This window comes from Mus caroli, chromosome 18 (genome assembly GCF_900094665.2).
Source record: "Mus caroli chromosome 18, CAROLI_EIJ_v1.1, whole genome shotgun sequence".
In the NCBI taxonomy this organism is placed as follows: Eukaryota; Metazoa; Chordata; class Mammalia; order Rodentia; family Muridae; genus Mus; species Mus caroli.
Genome location: NC_034587.1, coordinates 64,106,401 through 64,131,367, shown reverse-complemented (window position 1 = coordinate 64,131,367; position 24,967 = coordinate 64,106,401). Strand labels below are relative to the sequence as shown.

The 24,967-nt window shown below is 45.9% G+C and overlaps 2 protein-coding genes across 2 annotated transcripts in view; one reads left to right on the top strand and one right to left on the bottom strand.

Moving 5' to 3' along the window:
• The window catches only part of Afg3l2 (AFG3 like matrix AAA peptidase subunit 2), a 44,339-nt gene extending 22,738 nt beyond the window's left edge, over positions 1–21,601 (top strand). The window contains exons 8-15 of the mRNA XM_029471820.1: positions 2,080–2,233; positions 5,034–5,141; positions 5,241–5,366; positions 10,713–10,823; positions 12,104–12,219; positions 16,219–16,419; positions 18,315–18,509; positions 20,404–21,601. Coding sequence (XP_029327680.1) covers positions 2,080–2,233; positions 5,034–5,141; positions 5,241–5,366; positions 10,713–10,823; positions 12,104–12,219; positions 16,219–16,419; positions 18,315–18,509; positions 20,404–20,646 — 1,254 coding nt within the window. The 3' untranslated portion in view covers positions 20,647–21,601. The remainder of the gene's footprint in view (positions 1–2,079; positions 2,234–5,033; positions 5,142–5,240; positions 5,367–10,712; positions 10,824–12,103; positions 12,220–16,218; positions 16,420–18,314; positions 18,510–20,403) is intronic.
• Positions 21,602–23,149: 1,548 nt separating this feature from the next.
• The window catches only part of Tubb6 (tubulin beta 6 class V), a 12,189-nt gene continuing 10,371 nt past the window's right edge, over positions 23,150–24,967 (bottom strand). Inside the window, exon 4 of the mRNA XM_021150156.1 lies at positions 23,150–24,590. Coding sequence (XP_021005815.1) covers positions 23,524–24,590 — 1,067 coding nt within the window. The 3' untranslated portion in view covers positions 23,150–23,523. The remainder of the gene's footprint in view (positions 24,591–24,967) is intronic.

Sequence of the window (24,967 nt, the reverse complement as noted above, 5' to 3'; positions counted from 1 at the left end):
GAGGCAGAGGCAGAGGCTGGTAGATTTCTGAGTTCGAGGCTAGCCTGGTCTACAGAGTGAGTTCCAGGACATCCAGGGCTATGCAGAGAAACCCTTTCTCAAAACCCACCCCCCCCTCCAAAAAAAAAAAGAAGATACCCAGGACCTTCAGTAATCTATCTATCTCCCAGCCCTAAGCAGAGACTAACATCTATAGATTTCCTATTTTCAGACATTTCAAATAAATGGAATTGTATAGTGTGTTTTCTATTCCGTTTTGAGCTTTTTGTTTTTATGTGCTTTGCTGTTTTGCCTCAGTATATGTCTAGGTTAGATCTCTTTGAACTGGAGTTACAGAGGAGGGGAGGGGGAGGAATTGTCTCAGGTCTAAGGTAACCTCTATGTGAGCTGCTGTGTGGGTGCTGGGAGTTGAACCTGGGTCCTCTGGAAGAGGAGCCAATGCTCTTAACTTTGGAGCCATCTTCTCTCCAGCTCCTTGTTGTAAAAGAATTTACTTTTATGTGTGTGGATATGTTTCCTACATGTGTGTGCAGTGTGGCCACAGGGACAGAAGAGGGTGTTGGCTACTCAACAACTCAAGTTATAGGCAGCCCTTAGCTAACATGGGTGCTGAGAATTGATCCCCGGTCCTCTAGAAGAGCAGCAAGTGCTCTTAACCACTGGGCCGTCTGTCTAGCCCCTTGTTTTGTGTTTGTTTTTCTTTTTGAGATGGAATCTTGCAGTATTGCTTAGGTTGGTCTTGAATTTCTGGGTTCAGGTGATCTATCTGCACATACTTCTTGAGTAGCTTCGGCCCCGGCATGCACTGCTGCACTCTGTGTGTGGTCTTTCATGCCTGGCTTTTCTCATGCAGCACATTTCAGTTACTCAGGATTTCCCAGAGGTCTGTGACAGTTTGCATTTGCACCAACCCTGAGTACTTGTCCGTCTGTCTGTCACTGACATATGCTGACCTTTAAAGGTTTGCTTACTTTATGTAGATCAGTGTTGCATTTGCATCTGTAGACCGGAAGAGGGTGTCAGAGTCCAGAGAAGGCGGTGAGTGCTCTCAACCGCCCAGCTGTCTCTCCAGCCCCCACACTCTGAGGTTTTAATTATAGCCATCTTAGTGTAATAAGGCATCTTTCTTTGCCTTTGATTTGGGTTTTCTTGACTACTGATATTGAATATATTTCACATGTACATTGGCCATTCATCTTTGTGTATATGTGTGGTATATCTACATTTTCTGGTTAGTACGTGCATGTAGGTTATGCATGTGCACATACATGCAGAGGCTTTATGGTGAGGCCTAGGGCTGGGAGCAGCTAGCAGCAGCAATGGCCCCTGCTGTGAGTTGTGGGTAAGAACCTCCATTGCCAGTTCTGTTGGTCAGCTGCTGGGTATGGAAACTGAGCCCTGCGTCAGGCCTGGTAAGAGTCCTTGGTTGTTGATACTGCCCTGGCCATAAGTGTGAGCCTGGGAGAAGCTAACCTACCAGCTCAGGGTAAGATAGAGATCAGCTACAGTGTATCTGCAGGGCAACGTGCACAGTACTGACTTGTTATGTTATAAAAACAGCGATACAGTCAGCACAGTGATTTACGGATTACAGAAATGATATTGCTTAGTACTATCATTTCCTACTCTCTTGCTTCTTAAAATTTTTTAAATTATGTTTTCATTTATTTTTGTGTGTGGGCAAGTGTGTTCCACAACATGTATGAGTGGAAGAGGACACCTCCAGGAAGTCAGTTCTCTCTCTCCACTGGGTGGCTCCAGGGGCTCAAACTCGGGGGTCTGCAAGCTCAGTGGCCACACCGTTACCCACTGAGTCATCTCACTAGCTTCACTGTTTATAACTGAAAAAATACCTGGCTGTGTAATGTGAATCACAGAAGGATTCTGGTTCAATGGTCTTTAGGGAGGGAGCAAGGTTTTACAGTGTAGCCCAGGCTGCCCTCCCTTTTGCAGTCCTCCTATCCCAGCCTTCCAAGTGCTACAAGAACAAGTGTGTGACACCATGCCCTGTTTTGAGGTTAGCTTTGTTAAACTAGTAACACTGACTCAACAAAGTAACTCAGATTTCTTTTTGTCAAGGTCCGAGACTTATTTGCCCTTGCTCGGAAGAATGCGCCTTGCATTCTCTTCATTGATGAGATTGATGCTGTGGGAAGGAAGCGCGGCAGAGGCAACTTCGGTGGGCAGAGCGAGCAGGAGAACACACTCAACCAGCTGCTTGTGGAGATGGACGGTGAGCAGTTGCCCGTCTGGGTCAGACTGAGCTCCTAGTTGTCTCTACTCATTAGAGACTAGGGTCTAACGGCTCAGCCGAGCCCTGGCTGCTCCTCCAGAGGACCTGGCGTCGATTCCCAGCCCTCCATCTGTAACTCCAGTTCCAAGGGATCCACCTCCTCTTCTGGTCTCCACAGGCACACACCTGATGCACATGCGTACATGCATCTCATGCTATTTTATATCAGTAGCTTAGCTAGCACTCCTCCTCAGCCTTGGTGATGAGATGATGCTGACAAGGAAACCAATGAAACCATCATCAACCAAGAGCTGATGTCTGTCTCAGTCTCAGTCTCAGTTGAGTGTGGCACGGAAACCCTGAAAACTCACGCACAGGAAAGTGTGAACTTGGCAGACGTTGACTCGCGGTGCTTTTTGACCTTTCTGGGTTTGCATTTAAGTTGAAAATACAGTGAGGATCTCTGGTGCACAGCCCCTCTATAGAGTGTGTCTCTAAGGCTGGTGTGGCTAACTGGAAGTCGTAGCTCCTTGCTGCCACCCTGCATGGCTAGAGAGGATCGAGCCTGACTGTGCTAGTCCTGGGAAAGAATGGGATTCAAAATTTGCAGTAGAGCTTGAACCAATTCTGCACCACTTTCACCCAGGCTTTGAGGTAAAAATCCTAAGTTAAGAGCTACCTGTTTTCCTGAACCCAGAAAGTAGCAGTCTTTCCCTGCTGGGCAGCCTGTCTGTCAGTTAAGGACACAGTTTCTAGGGCTGCATCCTCCTGCGGGGAGGTGTGTGGACGCTTGCCTCTGTTTACAGAAAGGGAAGGCAGGCAGAGTGCCGGGCGGGCATCACTCTGCCTTAGAGGAGGAAGCCAGACACAGTAGCAGTGCGTGAGAAGAAGGTATCAACATTTGAGAACAGCTAATAAACTGAGCCATTTAGTGGTGGGAGAGAGACAGCTCGATGGTTAGAGCATGTGCAGCTTTTACCAAGGGCCCCAGTCTTGTTCCCAGCAACCTGACTTGTTGGCTTAGAACTGTCTGTAACTTGAGCAGCTCATAAGCACCTGTAACTCCAGCCTCAGCTCCAACTTACACGTGGATACACGCGTCGTAAGAATGATCAGAATCTGAAAATGAAAGAAGTGTGCTGGGCGTAGTAGCACTTGGGAGGCAGAGCCAGTCTGGAATACAGAGTGGCCTCTATAGATCTTTTTTTTTTCCTTTTACTTGTTTACTTATTGACTGATGGATTGATTGGTTAGCTGATTCATGACAGTATGAACTCGTTATCATCACTATTCTTTAGCCAGTTTTTGACCAATCAAACTGGGTTTCTTGTCCTGAATATTCTTTTTCCCTTTATGTATGTATGTATGCATGTATGTATGTATGTATGCATTCATTCACTTTACATCTTGATTGTAGCTACCCTCCCCAGCCCCGCCCACTCTATATATCTTTAAAAGAAAAAAATGGTTTAAAAATAAGAAAATTTATTCTTAAAACTGTGCCATGTGGAGGAAAGTGCTGGAGAGAGAATGAGCAGTGGGTATTAGAGTAGTTACAGGGGAGCCATTTCTAGTCTAACATGGCTGGAACCACAGTTGTGTTCCCAGGGCTCTCTAGAGGAGCAGAACTGGGGGAAGGAGACAGAGACAAACATGTATATGGAGTTTATTAGAGTGAGTAACCTACAGGCTGTGATCCAGCTAGCCCAGCAGTGGTGTCTGCCAGTGGACAGTCCAAAAGTCCAGTCGTTGCTCAGTCCATGGGGCTGGATGCCTTGGCTGGTTGGTCTTCAGTATATGCCACAATCCTGAAGATGGGCTAATGCCAGGGAAGGGTGGACTTGCTTACAGACCTCCAGTAAAAGTGTGGTCCAGATTAAAGGTGCATCTTCCCATCTCAGACAATCAGGATTAGAGTGGGTCTTCACACGTCAAACGATGGCATTCAGAGTTGGGTTTTAGTTCGCTGCAGATGTAGATGAGCTGACAACCAAGAGTAGCCTGCCCAGCAGCTGATAATTGTTTACATTTGAGAATAGCTAGCAGAGGGCGTTTTCAGTGTTCCCAGCCCAAGTCCGAGTGTCTGAGTGATGGATGTCCACCATCCCTGACCCGTAATCACGCATTGTCTCTCATGCGGAAGTGCCATATTATACCTCATTTATGGGTAAAAGTGTGTTTTAGCTAAGATAGGTATTTCTGAAAATAGGGATAAATATTGGCAAAACTTGAATATATGATTATTATGTCAAAGAACAAGGTGACTAGTGAGAAAAATAATTCAAGCTTTTTGCTTAAAAAGTGCTAAATACGAGTCCAGAGAGACCATTCAGAGTACCAGCTGCTCTTCCAGAGCATCTGGGTTTGAGTCTCAGCACTGCTATGACAGCTCACTATAATCTGATATAATCTAATTAACTCCAGGTCTGATGCCCTCTTCAGGCCTCCACATGCAGGCAGAGCACCTGTACACATGGAATTTTACAAAGCTGTAGGTGCTAATAGAAAACAATGTCTAAGCCGGGCATGGTGGCGCACGCCTTTAATCCCAGCACTCGGGAGGCAGAGGCAGGTGGATTTCTGAGTTCGAGGCCAGCCTGGTCTACAGAGTGAGTTCCAGGACAGCCAGGGCTATACAGAGAAAAACTGTCTCGAAAAACCAAAAAAAAAAAAAAGAAAAGAAAACAAAACAATGTTTACCACAGGAATGGCTTTGTGATACCCTTCCACTGGCAGCCAATCTTGTTTTCAGCCCTACACTATTAATTCTGACTCTACGTTTTCATTACCCCCTTTTTAGGCTTCAACACAACCACCAATGTGGTCATCCTGGCAGGCACAAATCGACCAGACATCCTGGATCCAGCTCTGTTGAGACCAGGCCGCTTTGACAGGCAGATTTTTATTGGTGAGATGGTAGGCACTAGGTTCAGTTGATAACTTTTGTGGTAGAGATGTGTCTCACTGTGACCTTTTTTTTTTTTCCCCTTAAAAATGATTTCTAAAGGACCCCCAGACATAAAAGGACGAGCCTCAATCTTCAAAGTTCACCTTCGACCATTGAAGCTGGACAGTGCCTTGGAAAAAGATAAATTGGCCAGAAAACTGGCGTCCTTAACTCCAGGGTTTTCAGGTGAGTGGAAATGGCTGCTGTTCTCAAAGCATAGTTCAGTCGCTGGCCAGGGCCAGGTCACGGCGGTTCTTTTTACTTGACGCCCCCATTTCTTGTTTTTGCCTTTTAATTATGGGAAACTTCAGATATGCACATAATTAGAGGATGCAGTAGATTGAACCCTGAGCACTTTACCATCTTTGGGAATGAGCAGGTAGCAGTTAACATCTAGGCACTCTATATTTGGATCCCATCCTCTGCCTCCATAGTGGTTATGATCAGCTCCTGACAGATGTGGACATCACTTTATCCATACATCTTTTAGGATGTGCTGTTAACAGTTACTGCTGTGGACAGCATGCTGTGGTGTATTGACACCGTAGTGCAGCCATCACTGTCATTTAACTTTGAAACAGTGTACCACCCCAAGAGGAATCGGTCAGCATCCCTTCCTTCCACCTCCAGCCCCGGACAACAGAAATCTCTTTTCAGTCTTTGTAGGGTTTCTTTTCTGGACATTTCATATAATTGCAATATGTTCCCTGGCTTATGCTTAGAATGCTATTTGAGAAAGGTCCAGGGGTCATTCATGTGTGTTTGTGGTTACTCACTGTCTGGTATGTGGGCATGCTACATCTCACTTAGCTGTCCTTCATTTGATAGCATTTGAGTGGTTTCCACTTGAGTGATTGTTATGAATAACACTCCTAAAAGTCACCTACAGATGTTTGTTCAGGTATATTCATTTCTCTTAGATCGCTCGGTCCCATGTTGAATATGTATTTGGCTTTCTGAGGAAGTATCAGGCTAATTTTCTTAAGTGGCTCTATCATTTTAACTTCTACCAATAGGATATGAATATTTGTCAATGTCTCACATTTTTTAGCCAGCAACTGCTATTCTCTCTGCCTGCCTGTTTCTCTTCTGTCTCCTTCTCCTTGACTTTGTAGTGGTCCTCTTGGCTCAGGCCTCCCCAGTGTTGAGATTACAGGCAAGAGCTGCTACACTTAGTTCAGTTGTCTTTTTGTTGTAGTGATGCTAGGGATGTAGATTTGTATCCCATGAGGTTTAGACTTAATGTTCAAAAGTTTATTGTATTGTTTCTATATTTTGTTTTGCTGTTGATTTCTACTTTTATTTCCCAGTGATCTGATAGAATATGGGAAATCATTTTGATTCTTCTTGATTTGTGTGTTCTATATTTGTTGGATGAAATATTTTAAAGGTGGTTTGTTTGGTCTATTTGGTCTGTGATATAGTTTAACTCTGAAGTTCGTTTTAGTTTGGATGATCTATCTAAAGGGGGGAGTGGGTACTAAACTCACTCACTATTACTGAACTGGGGGTTTGTCTGACCTTATGCCCACTAGTGCTTTTATGTGTAGAATACATACATGCAGACAAAACACTCATATACATTAAAATACATCTTGGCATTGGAGAGGAAGCTCAGCAGTTCAGAGCACTGTCTACTCTTCCAGAGGACCCAGGTTCTATTCCTCATCCCTCTCTGGCAGCTCACAACTGTCTGTGCCTTCAGTCTCAGTAATCTGATGCCCTCTTCTGGCCCTCATAGCCTCCAGGCACATGTGGGTGCATAGACATTCGTGCAAACAAAACGCCTATACACATACAAACAAATAGATACAAATTTAAAATTACATAACACAAATCAATCTTTAAAAAAAGAATTATATCAAATACACTATTTTTTTGATATACTGACTTTGATTCTTTGGTTTATTCTGTTAGAATTTTGCCAGTAAAGTGTGTCATGCTGACAAAAATATAGTTGGGTCTTTTTTTTTTTTTTTATTAAAATCAGTGTGTGTATGTCACTTTATTGGTGAATTTAAGCCATTTATATTTATTGTAAGATCGTTACTAATTTAAATATTTTTCTGGTTGGTTGGAGTTTTGTTTATTATTACTGTGTTTGGATGGAATTAATATCTTCCTAGCTCTTTGTTCATCTGTCCTCTCCTGGTATTTAATTTTTCTGTGTTCACATGATTGAGAATTTTCTCCTCCTCTGTGAATAGTATTTACCTATCTTCTGTAGTGCTGGCTTGGTCATCAGAAACTGTGTTACTTTATGCTCATCTTGAAATGTCTTTTTTTTTTTTTTGTCAATTTAAAAATACACCATTGTTTGATGTAACAATCTTGGTTTGCTATTCTTTTTTTTTTTTTCTGTGTTTTTTTTGGTTTATTTCTGATATTACTTCCAATATATTTGCCTTGAAAGACCTTCCATTTTAATTTTTATTTGATTCAATAAGTTTTTTCTTTCTAGAATATATTTAATTATTTCAAAATCTTGGTTTCCTTGTTGACTTTTTCTACTGCGTTGCTGGTTTTCTCATGTATCTGCCGGACTTTCCCTCCGCATTGTTGACTTCCATCTGCAGGACCTAGGTTGAATTCATTTGGTCATTTTTATTATTAAGCTTTCCAACTTATTCTGTGGCCTTTTCTCTCTTTCAGTGTCTTTGAATCAAGAAAGGGTTTCTCTGTGTAGCTGTGTCTATTCTGGAATTCAGTCTGCAGACCAGGCTGTCCTGGAACTCAGAGATTCTCATGCCTCTGTCTTCCGAGTGCTAGGATTAAAGGTGTGTGCCATCACCATTGTGTCTTGAGTGTCTTATTGAGCAGCCTCCTCTTGGGCTGCTTCTCAGAGAGGAAACAACAAACTTGAGTAAGAGTAGTAATTTCAGACCACACAAGGAAGGAAGATACACATCTGCTCCTTTAACACCCAGTGGCCCTAAAACAGGAAATGGCAAATGTAATGTGGGCTCTACTGTGAAGGTAAAAATTACCTAAGGTAATTGATGGGTGTGGTGGTGCACACCTTTAATCCCTGTACTTGGGAGGCAAAGGCTGGTGGATCTCTGTGAGTTTGAGGACAGCTGGGGCTACAGAGTGAGTTCTAGGACAGCTGGGGCTACACAGAGAAACCCTGTCTTGGAAAAACAAAACAAAAATCCCAACCAAAAAAAAGGATTATTTAAGAAAGCTTAATAAGAAAAGAAATTGGAAAAGGAGAAAATTAGTGTTAAATAATGGTTAAATTAAAAAAAAAGTGTTAAAGCATGGTTAAATAAAAGGAGAAATAGGAGGAATGAAGACGAAGGGAAGGGGAAAGAGAAGATAGGAAAAGTTGAAAGTAATCATGGTTTGGCCTTTTGACTAAAATCAAGTATAGAGAAAGTACAAAAGCAAAGTAGATAAGAAGGGAAAGAAAAACAAAAGTTTTACCAACATACGTGTGCACACACATACACATGTACACAGTGATTAAATCAGAACAGTAGTGCCATGCGTGTGGCTTCCCTTTTTGTGTCCCTAGGGCCTCTACTATCTGTGGTTACCTTTGCCGGCTGCTGGCTGTGTTGGTGTACCCCACTTCACAGACCTCCGAACTTCATCCACTGGGGTTCTAAGGGTCTAGCTGCAGGCTGGAGGCTTCGCAAGGGTATTGAGGGTTGAGGGAGGAATCTGCACAGGCACCTTTCAAAGCCCCCAGTGCTCATCATCAGCTGGCGTGGTGGGGCTGTGGATGTCAGGTTGTCATTGGAGGGCTGGTGTGCTTGACCTCTGCAGCAGAGAGCAGCTGGTAAATGGTCCCAGGGTTTGATCTGCCTGCCCCTGCAGGTCCAGTGCTCTCAGACTCCCACTATCCTCAGTAAGTGACGTCTTCTTCCCGTGTGCTCCTGCTGCAGACAACGCTCTCAGCCCGCACTGCTGCCTGCACTGTGTTTTGTTTGATTGTTAGCTCCTGGTCCTCTTATTCACTACAACTTCCTTCCAGAGCTGTGGCTCACTCACCCTGGGACTGTGGCAGGTTGAGTCAAGTCCTGACTAGTTATAGTTCTGTGTTCTCAGTCCACTGGGAAAGCACAAATGTAAAAACTGGGTTCCTTCCAAGATGGCTCTTGACTGTTCCAGGTCATGGAATAGGATTCTTCTCTTCTGCTGAAAGAGCCATTGTCTCATCAAACCTTGCCACCAAGATAGATGGTGCGAGGCCTGTGGGTAGCACTGCCCATCTCTTCACACATGCTGCCTTCTGGAGGAGGCTTCTGCTTCTGCTGTCTTGGGAGCTGCACTGCTGGAGCAGTGACCTTCATGGCCTGGTTTCCCCTATGTCCCCTTCTGTGTTCTGCGTCTCAGCTGGGATGTCAAGACCTTTGTGACTTTGTGACTCTGTCTTTCTATCTTTTCAGTAAATCCCATTTTTTTTACCCTTAGAATCTTCTCCTTCAGAGGGGCAGTTTCTGTGGGTCACCTTACTCAGAAGTACTAGACTGTTTAAAACTTATTTATTTAGCACATGTTGTAGCTTATTTGTGTTAATGTATATTTAATCTGAAAAATCCACGTAAAGCCATTGGCAAAACAAGCGTTTGACAAGCTTCACATTATGTAAATTTAGTTTGTTAGCCAAACAGATTATTTTAATGTATTTTTTATATGTCGTATAAGCATGTTGTCTAACATTTCTGAAAGTTGTTTTCTCAGCAAAGATGGGTGAAACTAAGAAAATTAATGAACATTTAAAAATATTGTCATTGGGCTGGAGAGATGGCTCAGTGACTGCTCTCCCAGAGCTCCTGAGCTCAGTTCCCAGCAACCACATGGTGGCTCACAACCATCTGTCCTGGGATCTGATGCTCCCTTCTGTCATGCAAGCACACATGCGAGAGAGCACTCATGTTCATAAATTACATAAATAAATCTTTTTTTAAAGGGTTTATTTATTGCTATATGTAAGTACACTGTAGCTGTCCTCAGACACATCAGAAGAGGGCATCAGATCCCATTACAGATGGTTGTGAGCCATCATGTGGTTGCTGGGATTTGAACTCAGGTCCTCTGGAAGAGCAGTCAGTGCTCTTAACCACAGAGCCATCTCTCCAGTCCATATATAAATAAATCTTAAAAAAGAAAATGAAAAAAGCACCAGCTGCCCTTCCAGAGGACTCAGGTTCTATTCCCAGCACCCACCCAGCTAACAACAATCTGTAACTCCAGCTCCAGGTGGTCTAGCGCCCTATTCTGGTCTCTGTTGACACTGCATGCAGTTGGTGCACAGACATACATGTAGGCAAAACACGCAGACACATAAATAAAATAAAATGTTAAAGATGCTATCATAGTTTGGCTATTACATGAACCATATCATCTATTAACAAAATAGTTTTCTGAAGTTACCTGTTTATTACTGATCCTCTCATTTTAGCTCCCAGGGCCAAGAGTACATAGCTTGTACTCAGTACTAGAGTAGCTCAGGGTCTTACAAACACTTGACGTGATCTGTGTGACTGGTCAGTTTGAGCATGATGTTGTCTGCTCATTTTGTAGGCGCTGATGTTGCCAATGTCTGCAATGAAGCCGCTTTGATTGCTGCAAGACACCTTTCAGATGCCATTAATGAGAAGCACTTCGAACAAGCGATTGAGCGAGTGATTGGAGGTAAGGCAGCTGAGTATAACTCCGGTCAAAAGGATGGTGGTAGTCAAGGTGATAGGTGGGGTGTGACTGTAATCCCAGCACTCAGAAGGTGAGAGGAGACTATCAGGTTTGAGCCCAGCTCATGAAAGGAATCTCCACTCCATGATTTCTCTGTTTTCGTAAGAGCTACCAAAAAAGTATATCCATTGTAATATATCCATGTAGCCTTGGGGCTTGCCACGCTATCTCCAGACACGCTGCCTCTGTGAACCAAAGTCTCATGCTTTGTAATAATGTGGCATACTGAGACAGGGAGGAAGCCTGTGATGAACTATGAGGGGATTGTTTGTAAACTCAGATACACGTGCAGGAAGGTTAGGGGTTATAGCATAATGGTGGAGTTCCTGCTTAGTGCACACAGCGCTGGGTTCCATCTCCAGCACCCCAAAAGGAAACGTGTGAGGAGACAGAAGGTGCACTAACTCATCCTTAGTGACTTTGACCCTGGTAGCCTTGGGATACACGTGTCTTAGGTTATTGAGAGCATAGCTTCCTCCCTCCCCTCCCCTCCCCGTCCCCCTCAGATGAATTACTTTAAACAAAGCAGAACACTTGAGGTGATAATTTGCCCGCCACAGAATGCGCACTATTAAGGTTTACAATTATAGATCATGGTATAAAATGAGGCTTGGAGTCTGCCTCTCTGCAGGCTGGAAAAAGCTGAAATTGCAGATCTTTGAGCTCTGTAGTTGGTATTGAACTCTTACACAGGATCATTTGGACTATGGATTGGGAACTGGCCTTCCTAAAGTGTTTCTTGACATAGTCCTTCATCCCATAAACTGTCTGGCCTGTGTGATGGCCTGGCCTGCTTTGAGTGGGATTTCAGGTCTTTCACTGGCATTGTCTTTCCTGTCCTCTGCCTTCCACTGCCAGCAGACAGCAAGTGTCCTTGTTGTCCCAGGACTTGAGGGTTCTGCATAACAAAACCAGGCAGACGACTCTGCCGAACTTCTGTCTTTCCATGAGTTTCATGTCTCACGTGACCTAAATGCAGAATTATATTTACCCAAAAAAGGTGTGTGGCTTAAGAGTGAGCCTGGGGCAGAGATGAGAAATACATTTTTGTTGCAGTTGGATATATTTTAGACTCTGCCCCTAGTCTGATTTGGGGCAGGAAGTTTAGGCAGCCTAGTTGTTATGTCTTAGGTAAGGAGGTGTATAGTACCGTGTTGCTATTTTTTAATGTTATTTAATGTCATTGTCACTAAAACAGTGGTTTGGGGTTTTGTTATTGTTAGGCTTGGAGAAAAAAACCCAAGTTCTGCAGCCTGAGGAGAAGAAGACGGTGGCTTACCACGAAGCAGGCCACGCGGTCGCTGGCTGGTATCTGGAGCATGCAGACCCACTCTTAAAGGTGCCGCAGCGTACATTCAGTAGGCGAGCCAGCTCAGTATAGAAGCAGTGGCCGAAAGGGAGTGCACTCACTCAAGAAATAACAAACAGTGTAGCTTTGGAGGAATGTAGCAGAAACTACTGAAGGTTGAAGGAGGTACTTACCCCTCCTGCAGACTCCACACACACTTAGACAGCACACTTTCTGTCTGCCGTCCTGGAGACTGAACCTAGGGCCTCATTCATGCTGGGTAAGTGCTCTACCACTGAGCTAGCCCTAGCCCTCTTAAAATTTTATCTTATCTTACTTTTGAAGTATATGTGGTGTATATGTGTGTTTGTGTTCAGGTGTGTGCACACATATACCTACTCACCTGTGTCCACTTGAATGTAGTAACCAAAGGTCGGTGTTGAGTATCTTTCTCTGTTGCTCTCTACATTACTTTTATCACCATTATCAACATTATCAGCATAGTATCTCACTCACCTGGAGCTCACTGATGCAGCCAGACTGGCTGGCAGCCAGGCCCAGGGATCCTCCTGTCTCTGCCTTCTGAGTGCTAGGATTATAGGCATCACATCCGGTGGGTGCTGGGGATCTGAATTCAGGTCCTGATGCTTGCACAGCAGTCACTTTAGTGACTGCCCCGCTCCCACTCTCTTTACTTTTTCTTTCAAGGTGGAGTCTCACTAAGCTTCCAGGTTGTGCTGGAACTCACTCTGTAGCAAGGCAGGCCTTGAGTTTTCCGTTTCAGCCTCTGGAGGATCCTAGAGTGAGGCCTGTGCTGCTATGCCTGGTTCAGAAAGCCACAGCCAGAAAGTAGCCAAAGGCAGAGCAGCGTTGGGAGAGAGCTGACCTACAGTAAGCAGCTTTGGCAGTGGTCTGAGGGGCTTCTGTAATTACGCCACAGTGGCCATCTTGAGATGGCTGAGAAGAGAGTTCAGAATTCCAAAAATACTTAACAGGAACATTCTAGAAACAAATAGTGCAGTGTTGAAACCCAGATCTGATAGGAACTGACCATATCTGGCGGTCTGATAGAACTGTGTGTGGAATGGGGAATCTCCAGAGATCCTGGCCAGAACACAAGCAGAGGCTAGTGAGGTCTCCCTCTTGTAAGCTTTCAGCTGCACTGTGATGTCAGAAGATGGTTCTGGGGTCAGCTGCAAGAGGAGCAGCAGAGGGGGTAACATTCACATACACAGAAAACGCCTGAGGAATCCACAGAGACGCCACTAGAATTAATGGGTTAAGAGATGTGCAGAATCCAGGGCGAATATACAAAGATCTGTGGTATCTTTGTATTTGTTAATGGATAATTGGAAAATAAATTTTTGTTTAATTTTAAGTTTTTTTTTGAAAATGCAAGGTTTAGCCAAGTATAGTAGCCCATACCTTTAATCCCTTCATGTTCATGTAGAGGCAGGTATATCTCTAGTAATTTGAGGCCAGCCTGATCTACATAGCAAGTTCTAGGTCATCAACAACTGCATAGTGAAACCCTATCTCAAAAAAAGAAAAAAAATTTCAATTGCATTTTCAATAGATTCTCAACACATAAAATATAAATTTAAGAAAATATAGGGCCTATACCTTGAATTAAGGTATAATTAAAAGTGCATTCTGTTTATAGAATCGTATGCTGTTTCTTCCCAAACTGACCTGTAGCCTCATTGCAGTCTGTTAGGAGCATTCCGTAACATTCTTTTGCGGAGCCTAGGGCTTTACACATGCTAGGCAAACACTCCAAGTCTCAGCCACACTCTCAGCCCAAGTAGGCTTTCATTGTTAGCTGAACTAAGGTTTTTTGGAGATACTGCTAGAACAGGGGGAACAGCGAGGTGGGAGGATGACACTGCCCAACTGTCAGACTGTACACTGCTGCAGTAAGTAAAGCCTGTGGCACTGGGGAGGGGACAGGTGAGGTCGCCTGGCAGCAGAGGCCACATCCCTCCTGACAACTCTCAAGGTGGGAATTGGGAGTGATGGTGCATACCTGTCATCATGCACTGGGGCTGGAGCAGGACGATCTCCAGGGGGTTTAAGGTCATCTCCGACTTTTGAGGTCAGTCTTGCCTTTTGAGACTCTAGCTTCATAAAGTGAAAAGAAGAGGGAGAGACGGAAGGAAGGAAGGACTGTCTTCTTACGTGTGATTCTGATAACTCTGGGCTCATAGGAAAAGTAAACATTAACCCTTACATCACAGGCCAGAAAGTTAATGGATTAGAAAAGCTAAAATGTAAAATGATAAAACTTCTCACAGAATATGTAGACATTTTCTTGGAACACAAAAAGCATAAACTGAAAAAAGAAGGTTGGTGAATGGGTGGGCAGGATGGCTCAGTGGGAGCTTGCCACCAAACGTGACAGTTGTAGTTCAGTCCTAAGAGCCACATGATGGAGAATAAGAGAACATACTCTTATATGCACACAGCCACACCTACACAGAATCAATCAATCAATCAATCAATGAAAAGGGAGAGCTTATAGATGGGACCTAATTAAAATTTAAAACAGTTATTGAGGTCTAGGCATGGTATCACATGCCTGTAATCTTAGCATTTGAGAGGCAGAGACAAGAGGATTTTAAATTTATGGCCAGTCTGGGCTACCTAAAGAGACCAGCACTACTAGAGGGTGTCACTCAGTGGCAGAGCATATGACCAGCATGCAGAATGAGCCCAGTCTGGGCACAGAATAAGACCCCCAACTCAAGCAAAACAAATGACTTAGAGAATGCCATGAAGAAATGTAAAAGGTGCGTAGGCACATGGTAGAACATTCAAGAGGTACAGGCAAGAAGATCTGAAAATTCAGGTCAGCCTGGGTTGTATATGGACTTCCTGTCTTAAAAATGTAATCATTTAAAGGGGAGGGGAGAAAAGGCCACATTCTGAAATATTTGCAGTAAAAATGTGTGACAGAGGAGTTAGATCTGGAAAAACAAGTCTTAAAGTTGACACAGGAAAGCAGTGGGCAAGATTTGCATAGGCTTTATGGAATGGGACATAAGAACTGACATCAAGCCAAGAAACTGCAAAGGAGTCCTAACTTGATACAGAGCCACTTAGGCTGTGTGCACTGCTGACGGGGCTGGGCTGTCGGGGTAAATGGCTCTGTGTGCTGGCTTCTAAGTGATCAAATGGTCCTCGCCCAAGACGGGTGAGAATAGACTCCACACAAGAGTTTTTCTGCTGTATTTATAGTGTCAGTAAGCTGTCCATCAAAAGTGAACTGGAAACTGTGTGTGTGGTAGCGGGGGACACTGGTGCTTGTCATCCCAGCACTTTGGAGGCTGGAGCAGTATGATTAACGTGCCATGAGTTCAAGGCCAGCTCTGGAAACTGCAAGACTTTATCTCAAAAAACAGAATAGATACCTGATGTGTTTATCAGTGGCATGCTATAAAGCTGTAAACATGAATAAGCAGGCTGTTAGTATAAACAATATGGATGACCAGACCCAAGGTACGCTTTGTGCAGTGGCACTCACATGCCGTTCTAGCAAGGACAGACTTGTCTGTAAGTGTACATGAGCTAGCTTGGGGCTCTGTGTGGCAGCGGTGGGGTACAGTGGCCCCCATTTTATAGATTAGTTGTGGTTGGAAGTCGTTTATAAAACTGTTTTATGCTTAGAGTGGTTAAAACTTTATATAGAGAGCTCCTCCTTCAATACAGTTAATTTCTAAAGAAAACAGAGCTCACCTAGTTTCCTAAGAGTGATCTGGAAGGCCAGTTGTCAGCTCTTGAGCATCTTGGCCCTTTTGTCCTCTGAGACGGTTGTGCAGGAGGCGAGCCAGTGCTGTGGTCTGCCAGAGGAGACCCCAGGCAGCCTTCACTGAGACTGATTGTAGTTAGCCTTTACCTAGGGCAGACATGCTTTCTGGGCCTAACTCTCGGGTTAGGCGGTTCCTCGCCTGGTCATTGCAGCCCAGCACTGTGCTGCCCTTTCATCAGGGAGTGTCCGTGCAGACACTCTGCTTGGGACTGCATTGGCAGTGTGTGCTTCCTGCTCCCCAGGTCTCCATCATCCCGCGTGGCAAGGGGCTGGGCTATGCTCAGTACTTGCCCAAGGAGCAGTATCTGTACACAAAGGAGCAGCTGCTGGACAGGATGTGCATGACTCTGGGCGGCCGTGTCTCTGAGGAGATCTTCTTCGGGAGAATTACAACCGGTGCCCAGGACGACTTGAGGAAGGTTACCCAGAGTGCCTATGCCCAGGTGAGTCTGCAGCTGGGCCTCTGCCTCCTTTTCTTACCTGCCTGGGAATTAGCCTTTGCGGGTTGCTGAAGTGACATGGTGTTTCACTGAGTAAGGTTTCTGCAGCAGAGAGTCTTAGATCTACTGTCTGTCGGCTGCAGACATGACGCAGAGGACCCAAGCTTTTATCCCAGAGCTCATGTTGGGCAGCTTACAACTGCCCATAACTCCAGATCAGATCTGACCCCTTTGACCTGTAAGGGGCACCAGAACTCATGGGTAAAGAATTGTACAGATACAAACATAGAACTAAAAAAAAAAAATTCCACTTTAGAATAATAAGTTACAGAAGAAAAAATTGTGCCATAGTCTTCAAAGTTTTCCCTTAGGGTCCGGCATGTAATGCTTAGGTAGTTTAAAATTTATTTTTCAGAATGTTTATTTTTTGAGATAGGATCGCATGTAGCTCAGGCTAGTTCTCACTTGCTAAGTAGCTGAATGGAACCTTGAATCATCAGGGTTTCAGCATGTGCTGCAATGTCCAGCTGTAAAGTTTTAATTTTTAAAAGAGCATTTTATTGTCACTTGAGGTATATGAGTGCCTTGGCTGGGTGCATGCACATAGACCACATGTGTGCCTAGTGCCCTTGAAGGTCAGCAGAGGGCGTTGGACTTCCTAGAACTGATGTGTCAGAGAATTGTGAGCTGCCACGTGGATGCTGGGAACATCCCTGCTCCTCTCTCTAAAAGCCTTCAAGTTTACTTTGTAAGCTCCATGTCCTCACAGCAGTTTGACAACTGAACTGGGGACTTTCCTGCACCTGTCCCTTGTCACTCCCCAGGCCCCCAGGCAGCAGCTTCTCTCCTTTCCTGACTCTAACTGTTTCTGCCTTCTTCAGCTTCTACCACAGGCTGCCACTGCCCAGCAGCAGGCTCTTTGCTTTGGGCTGACCTGGGTGGCTCCTTAGGGAACTGTTCTCCACTGACGCAGCTCTTGCCCTGTCCTTCATGTCTTCTTTGAAAGTAATATTTTCTAACTAGTTTTTATTAATGTTACATTTCCCCCTAAGATATTATTGCTTATAATTTGCTCTTATTTCTGTCTACTCTTTGTAAAAAGTATTTTTTTCTCCTGTGTACTTTTTCCTGCTTTCTAGCACCATGTGAGCCTTGTGTTTGATTCATGGGTTCCTTTCTGCTTCCCCCTGGTGGCCTCATTTCTGGAACAGTGAGTGGGTCACAGTTTGCTCTGCTGCGGACCTGCCTTTCCATCCCGCTTGTCTCCTCGGGAAGCATCATTCTACATCTTCTTTCTTCTTCTCACAGTAACTTCACAAGGCGTCCGCTTCTCCATCCTGATCTCAGGAGTGGGAGGGCGAGGATGCGGGGAAGTGGGGAAGCCTGTGCTTTCCCTGGCTCTGGAACTGGAGTCACAGACAATAGAGAGCCTCCATGGAGGTGCTGGGAACTGAACCTGGGTCCTCGGGACGAGCATGCAGTGTTCTTCATTCACCACTGGGCCATCTCCAGCCCTGGTCCTGGGCTTTCCCTCCAGAAGCTTCTCCCTCACGCAGTGCTGTGTAGTGTGGGAGCCTCACGTGAGTCACGGTGCATCAGCCTCTCCGTGTGGTCCCTCATGCAGATGTCATCCTGTGTCCCACGTTCTCGGGTTGCGACCGTGTGTTCACAGGGAGAACTTTTTGGCAGTTTGCTCACATCAAGAGCTTCTAGCCCTTCACTTCCCTCACAGGTAGAGGAGCCTTCGGGCTTCAGTGCTGGTGCTGGTGCCCAGTGTTTCCTGAACACACAGGATGAACTTATCGTACTGCACCTTTGCTCACTCTGCCAGCCCCTGGTGTGAGTCTTAAGGTGAAGGTCCTCTGTCGTCTAACCTATTAGTCCTGGATCCTTTTCAGATTGTTCAGTTTGGCATGAACGAGAAAGTGGGGCAGATCTCCTTTGACCTCCCACGACAGGGGGACATGGTGTTAGAGAAGCCTTACAGTGAGGCCACTGCACGGATGATAGACGATGAAGTGAGGATACTCATCAGCGATGCCTACAGAAGGACGGTGGCTCTTCTCACAGAGAAGAAGGCTGACGTGGAGAAGGTAGGTGCCTGCGTACAGATGAGCCTCTGAGCATGTGCACGTGTACACACCTGTACAAATGTCAATCAGATGATAATTCTGTGGAGTTGGTTCTCTTCTTCCATCTTTTGTGGGCCTAGGAGTTTAATTGAGGTCATCAAGGTTGCTCAGCTAGTGTCTTTACCTGCTGAGCCTTCTTGCCAGCCTTGTTTATTTTTTGAGACAGGATTTTGCTATGTAACCCTGGCTGGCCTGGAACTCATTATGTAGACCAGGCTGGCACCAATCTTGTTAGGCTTCCCCTGCCTCTGCCTCCTGAGTACTGGAATTAGAGGGGTGAGTCCCCCATGTGGCGTCCTGCGATGGTTTAGTGCCTTCTTCACTTTGAGCTAAGTGTCCTCCCTGTGGCTGGGGAACAGAAGCGGGAACTGTTCTGGTTCTCGTGTTAGATGAGGGGAGGCTTTAAACAACTGCTTTAGGCCAGCCTCGTTCCCAGGGAGCTTTGCCAGAGCCCGTGAGCCAAGTAGTTAAAATGAGAAGCTGCCAGAATCAAAATGGCTCTCTGTGCTGGCCTAGAGGATGCCGACATAATGGAGGTGAGTGGGGAGGGGTGCACTTACCATACCCTACCTAGATACGTGTCCTTACAGTAGATAGCAAGTGAGTGTTTGGTGAAGGGAAGATGTGTTGAATGGGGTAAGGATCCTGAAACACTGGATTCTAGAAGTACTTTCTGACCCAACAGAGAAAAGAAAGCAATGAAGAGAATTGAGCCAGCCAGGGAGTAGTCTACTTCGAGGAGAGGGCTGAGGGCTTTGCTCAGGGCCTAGCTGTGGAGGAAGGACTTGGCAGGTTGTCTGAGGTTCTTCTTCCAGATAAGGGAACTGGCTACCACAGTACCAGCTAAGCCTCCAGCTTCCTCAGGTACCTAGAGTCAACTATGCAACTATGTGCATTCCTTATTACAGCTATATAATCCTCAATTGTATACATGTGCCCTGATTTATGAGACATGTTCTGTTATCTTAGGTTCTTTTTTATCTTTTGTTTGTTTTTGTTTTAAAGATTTATTTATTATATCTAAATATACTGGTGCTGTCTTCAGACACACCAGAAGAGGGCATCAGATCCCATTACAGATGGTTGTGAGCCACCATGTGGTTGCTGGGAATTGGACTCAGGACCTCTGGAAGAAGAGCAATCAGTGCTCTTACCTACTGAGCCATCTCTCCAACCCTTTTTTATTTTATTTTATTTATTTGTTTGTTTGTTTATTTATTTATTTATTTATTATATGTAAGTACGCTGTCCTCAGACACTCCAGAAGAGGGCGCCAGACCTCGTTACGGATGGTTGTGAGCCACCATGTGGTTGCTGGGAATTGGACTCAGGACCTCTGGAAGAAGAGCAATCAGTGCTCTTACCTACTGAGCCATCTCTCCAACCCTTTTTTATTTTATTTTATTTATTTGTTTGTTTGTTTATTTATTTATTTATTTATTATATGTAAGTACGCTGTCCTCAGACACTCCAGAAGAGGGCGCCAGACCTCGTTACGGATGGTTGTGAGCCACCATGTGGTTGCTGGGATTTGAACTCTGGGCCTTCGGAAGAGCAGTCGGGTGCTCTTACCCACTGAGCCATCTCACCAGCCCTTATTTTATTTTTTAATATTAGAGTTTTCTGATGTGTATGAGTGTTTGCCTGAATGTATGTGTGTGCACAATGCGCATGTCTGGTGCTCTCAATGACCAGAAGTGGGGATTAAACCCCTTGGAACTAGAGTTATGAAATGGTGGTTTGCTGGGAACTGAACTCGGGTCCTCTGCAAGTGCTCTGATCATTTCTGTAAGTAGAAATCTTACCTTTTAGGTAGATTTGCTCAGTAACTTAGTGGGAACTGCTTGTATTTCAGGTCGCTCTCTTACTGTTAGAAAAGGAAGTCCTAGACAAGAATGACATGGTTCAGCTTCTCGGTCCCAGACCATTTACAGAAAAGTCCACATATGAAGAATTTGTGGAAGGCACTGGCAGCTTAGACGAGGACACTTCTCTTCCTGAAGGCCTTAAAGATTGGAACAAGGAGCGGGAGAAGGAGGAGAAGAAGGAGAAGGAGAAGGAGAAGGAGGAGCCGCTGAATGAGAAGGTTGTCAGCTAGGCTGGGGGCTGCAGGCCCCTTTGCTTTGTCCTCCCAGGGCTTCAGTCTGAACAAGGGCCCTGCTGCAGAACCAGCAGCCGAGTCAGCCAGAGTCAGCCAGGCGGAGAAGATGGTCTCCATTACAGCTGAGGGCAGCAGCAACTGCAGCAACTGCCCAGGGCTGGGAAGGAGACTTCCTCAGCCTCGCCCTCACGAACAGTGGCTGGAACAGGAGAGACAGCACCATCTGCTGAGGCCTGTCCCGGGGGAGACTTTTCCTACCACCCTCTCTTCATTCCTCCTGTGACATCTCTGCAGACGTACTGTGAAATTCAGTTGGAGTCCTAATAAGAATATTTTGATTCAACCAAATATTTTCAAATTTGAATTCAGATCACTTGTTGCTGTTTTAATGGAATGGTTTTCTATAGAGAACTGTACCATATTTAAAAACATGAATGTATTATGTAAATATGGAGTCTTTATATCAGAAATAAAGGTGGACATTGCACTTTTTTCCTGAGCATATGAAGGGTTGCCATGCTGTGCTTATGTAGAAAACATAATGTCAAGGAGTTAAGTGTGCTTTGTCTTGGAGATGGACTCCTCAAAAGCTCACCTTGCTGGTCTCATCAGCTCCCACAGAAACCCGCAGCCTTCCAGATTCATGCCCCGACCAGTACTGTTGGATCCAGGAGCCAGTCATCGGGAGCAGCTGTGGTAACTGCATCAGCTAGGTTCCCCCTGAGCTGTCACGACTAAGTGGACATTGTGCCATCTAGGCTACACTGCCCTGAACCATCCGAGTTCAGAGAGGCGATGGTGGGTCAGGGTGTGTGCTGGAGGTGTGCTGGGAACTGTTGCTCTTGTCGGTCACCAGGAGAGGGTTACACGGATGGCACAGTGACGATTGACTCATCTTCAAATGAGATTTTGAGCTTCGAGGTAATAGCTAATTTTGTTTTGTTTTTGGGTTTTTTGTTGTTGTTTTGTTTTTGTTTTTTTGGTTTTTTTCATAGCCCTGGCTGTCCTGGAACTCACTCTGTAGACCAGGCTGGCCTTGAACTCAGAAATCCCCCTGCCTCTGCCTCCCGAGTGCTGGGATTAAAGGCATGCGCCACCACTGCCTGGCTAATTTTAAAAATCAGATTTACTGTGCAGACCAGGCTGGCCTAGATGTCATTATGCACTGAACTTACAGCAATCCCTCTGCTTTGGCTTTTGTTTGTTCGTTTGTTGTTTTTTAGAGATTGATTCATTTTTATCTTTTTATGTGTGGGTATAATGCCTGAATTTATGTCTGTGTACTACCTGCATGCCTGTTGCCTGAGGACAGAAGAGAGTATTAGATCTCCTCAGACCACAATTATAAACAGTTGCGAGCTGCCCTGGGTCCTATGAAGAACAGCCAGTATCCTTAATGTCCCTCCAGCTTTTAGCACTTGTAAGTGGCATGTGCCTGTGAGTGGAGGTACCTACCCATATTAGCTGGACAGTCCACCAGATCCCCTGGAGGATGCTGGGATTTGCAAGAGCCATGCACCCAACTCCCAGCTTTGTTTTTGAGTACTGGGATTCTAGAGTGAGCCAATATGCCTGGCCATTTTATTCTTTTATCTGCATCCTGTAAAAACATTCCAGCTCGCCTAGTGCATTGTTTATGTGGGGGACAATGTCCTTTAGGCATACAGAATACAGTGGCATCCCTGGGGTCATCTTCCAGTGGATATAGGAGCTATTCTTGATAGTGTATGCTCCAGCCCAAGCTGCTTTGCATGCATCTAGGCACCTCAGCTCTCACCAGCATATCTGCTCTGCCTGGTCAGTTGCAGAAGGACCACACTATACCTCATTTTCTCCCCACTTGATGCTTTTGGGAGGTTGTTCAATGGGGATTGTCTCACGTCCGTAAGGCCTATTTAGTCACGTGGGTATTTTAGTGGTAGATGAACTGTTACCAGACTTGGGGTCCTTGACAGAGAAGCAGTAATTCAATTTGAGCCTCTCTTGTGGAAGGGAAATAACTGACCAGGTTGCTTCTAGAACAATGGAAGAAATGTCCTTCAGTGGCTTGTAGAGTGGCCAGTTCTTAGCTCCCCTGAAGGAACTCAAGTTTCAAGCAGGTAGAGCTGAGACTGTGGGTCCTGACAAGTGTCCAAGGGTTCTCCTGCCCTCATGTGTTCCCCACCTGCCACACACTAACAGAGGTGCCAGCAGATGCCAGGTTCTGGCAAGCCTAGGGGCAGGAGAGTGGTGTTTCTCTTGTGCTGGAAGAATGACAGAAGTTTGCACGTGTGGGGATGTCAGTGGTACCCACCTCACCCTTGCCCTCTTCTGCACAGGGATGGGAATGGCAAGGTTTAGCCGTGTGGTAGGTAGCAGTTGAAGCCTGACCCCCACACAGCAGGCCCTACTCCAAACAGCTATTTCCAGGATAGATGTGATGTTCTGGTATCTCACAAAATAGATATCTGAAAAATGAGACTACATAACAGTGCTTTGATGAAGTTCAAGAGACCAATGATCAGGTTTAGCATTTTATTACGAATGGATTGTCATAAAGTTCCATAGTGTGCATTCACTTAAGGCAACACTGTGTGGCTTTAGTTTTTATCACCAAGGATGAAAAAACAAATCCCTATTCTAACTCTGATTGGGGTGGGAAGGGGGCTTGACAAAAGGTGGTCACTTTCTTTAGACCTGTATGACCCCCTACTTTGCTTTCAGGGTTCCTATATAAGATCTCCCTGGTCTGCTGGGACTGTTCCAGGTAACCTGGAGAACAGTGTGGTACATTTGGTTTGAGAGGGGCCAGTGACATGCTTAGACCAGGGCACCATTCCCACACCATCAGGGCTAAGAAAAGAGCAGATGTACACTGTAGCATCTTATGGCTCCCTATTCATTGATCTCTTCTTCATCCTCGTCTTCAAATGCCTCTTCGCCATCATTGACCGTGGCGTCCTGGTACTGCTGGTACTCGGACACCAGGTCATTCATGTTACTCTCGGCCTCGGTGAACTCCATCTCGTCCATGCCCTCGCCGGTGAACCAGTGCAGGAAGGCCTTGCGGCGGAACATGGCCGAGAACTGCTCGGAGATGCGCTTGAATAGCTCCTGGATGGCAGTGCTATTGCCAATGAAGGTGGAGGCCATCTTCAGGCCCCGTGGTGGGATGTCGCACACGGCTACCTTGACATTGTTGGGGATCCACTCCACAAAGTAGCTGCTGTTCTTGTTCTGGATGGCCAGCATCTGCTCGTCCACCTCCTTCATGGACATGGGGCCCCGGAAGACAGTGGCAACGGTCAGGTAGCGGCCATGGCGTGGGTCACAGGCAGCCATCATGTTCTTGGCATCGAACATCTGCTGTGTGAGCTCAGGCACTGTCAGGGCACGGTACTGCTGACTGCCCCGGGCTGTGAGGGGGGCGAAGCCGGGCATAAAGAAGTGGAGACGTGGGAATGGCACCATGTTCACAGCCAGCTTGCGCAGGTCGGCGTTGAGTTGGCCAGGGAAACGCAGTGATGTGGTGACACCGCTCATGGTGGCGGATACCAAGTGGTTGAGGTCCCCGTAAGTGGGTGTGGTCAGCTTGAGCGTGCGGAAGCAGATGTCATAGAGGGCCTCGTTGTCGATGCAGTAGGTCTCGTCGGTGTTCTCCACCAGCTGGTGCACCGACAATGTGGCATTGTAGGGCTCCACCACGGTGTCTGAGACCTTGGGTGACGGCATGACGCTGAAGGTGTTCATGATGCGGTCCGGGTACTCCTCTCGGATCTTGCTGATGAGCAGTGTGCCCATGCCTGAGCCCGTGCCACCGCCCAGCGAGTGCGTGAGCTGGAAGCCCTGAAGACAGTCGCAATGCTCACACTCCTTGCGCACCACATCCAGCACCGAATCCACCAGCTCCGCGCCCTCCGTGTAGTGACCCTTGGCCCAGTTGTTCCCGGCACCCGTCTGTCCTGCAAGGTAGCAAAATTCCAAAAGGGAATATCAGTGACCTGCTTTCTCCCATCAGTATTTTTTTTCAGTGAAAGAGACCCGGAGCAAAGGACCAGAAACCAGGCTGTAACAGGGACCCATCACGGTGCCTAGAAGGCAGGTGAGCAAGCACTTCTTCAGACAGGCCAACTATACATCCAGGGACTGGGGTTCTGTTCATTAAAAGAGTACACTTTATACGCTGAGGCCCTGATTCACCTGGAATCAACCTTAGGGCATTAGATTAAACAATATAAAATTTTAAGCCGGGCGTGGTGGCACACGCCTTTAATCCCAGCACTCGGGAGGCAGAGGCAGGTGGATTTCTGAGTTCGAGGCCAGCCTGGTCTACAAAGTG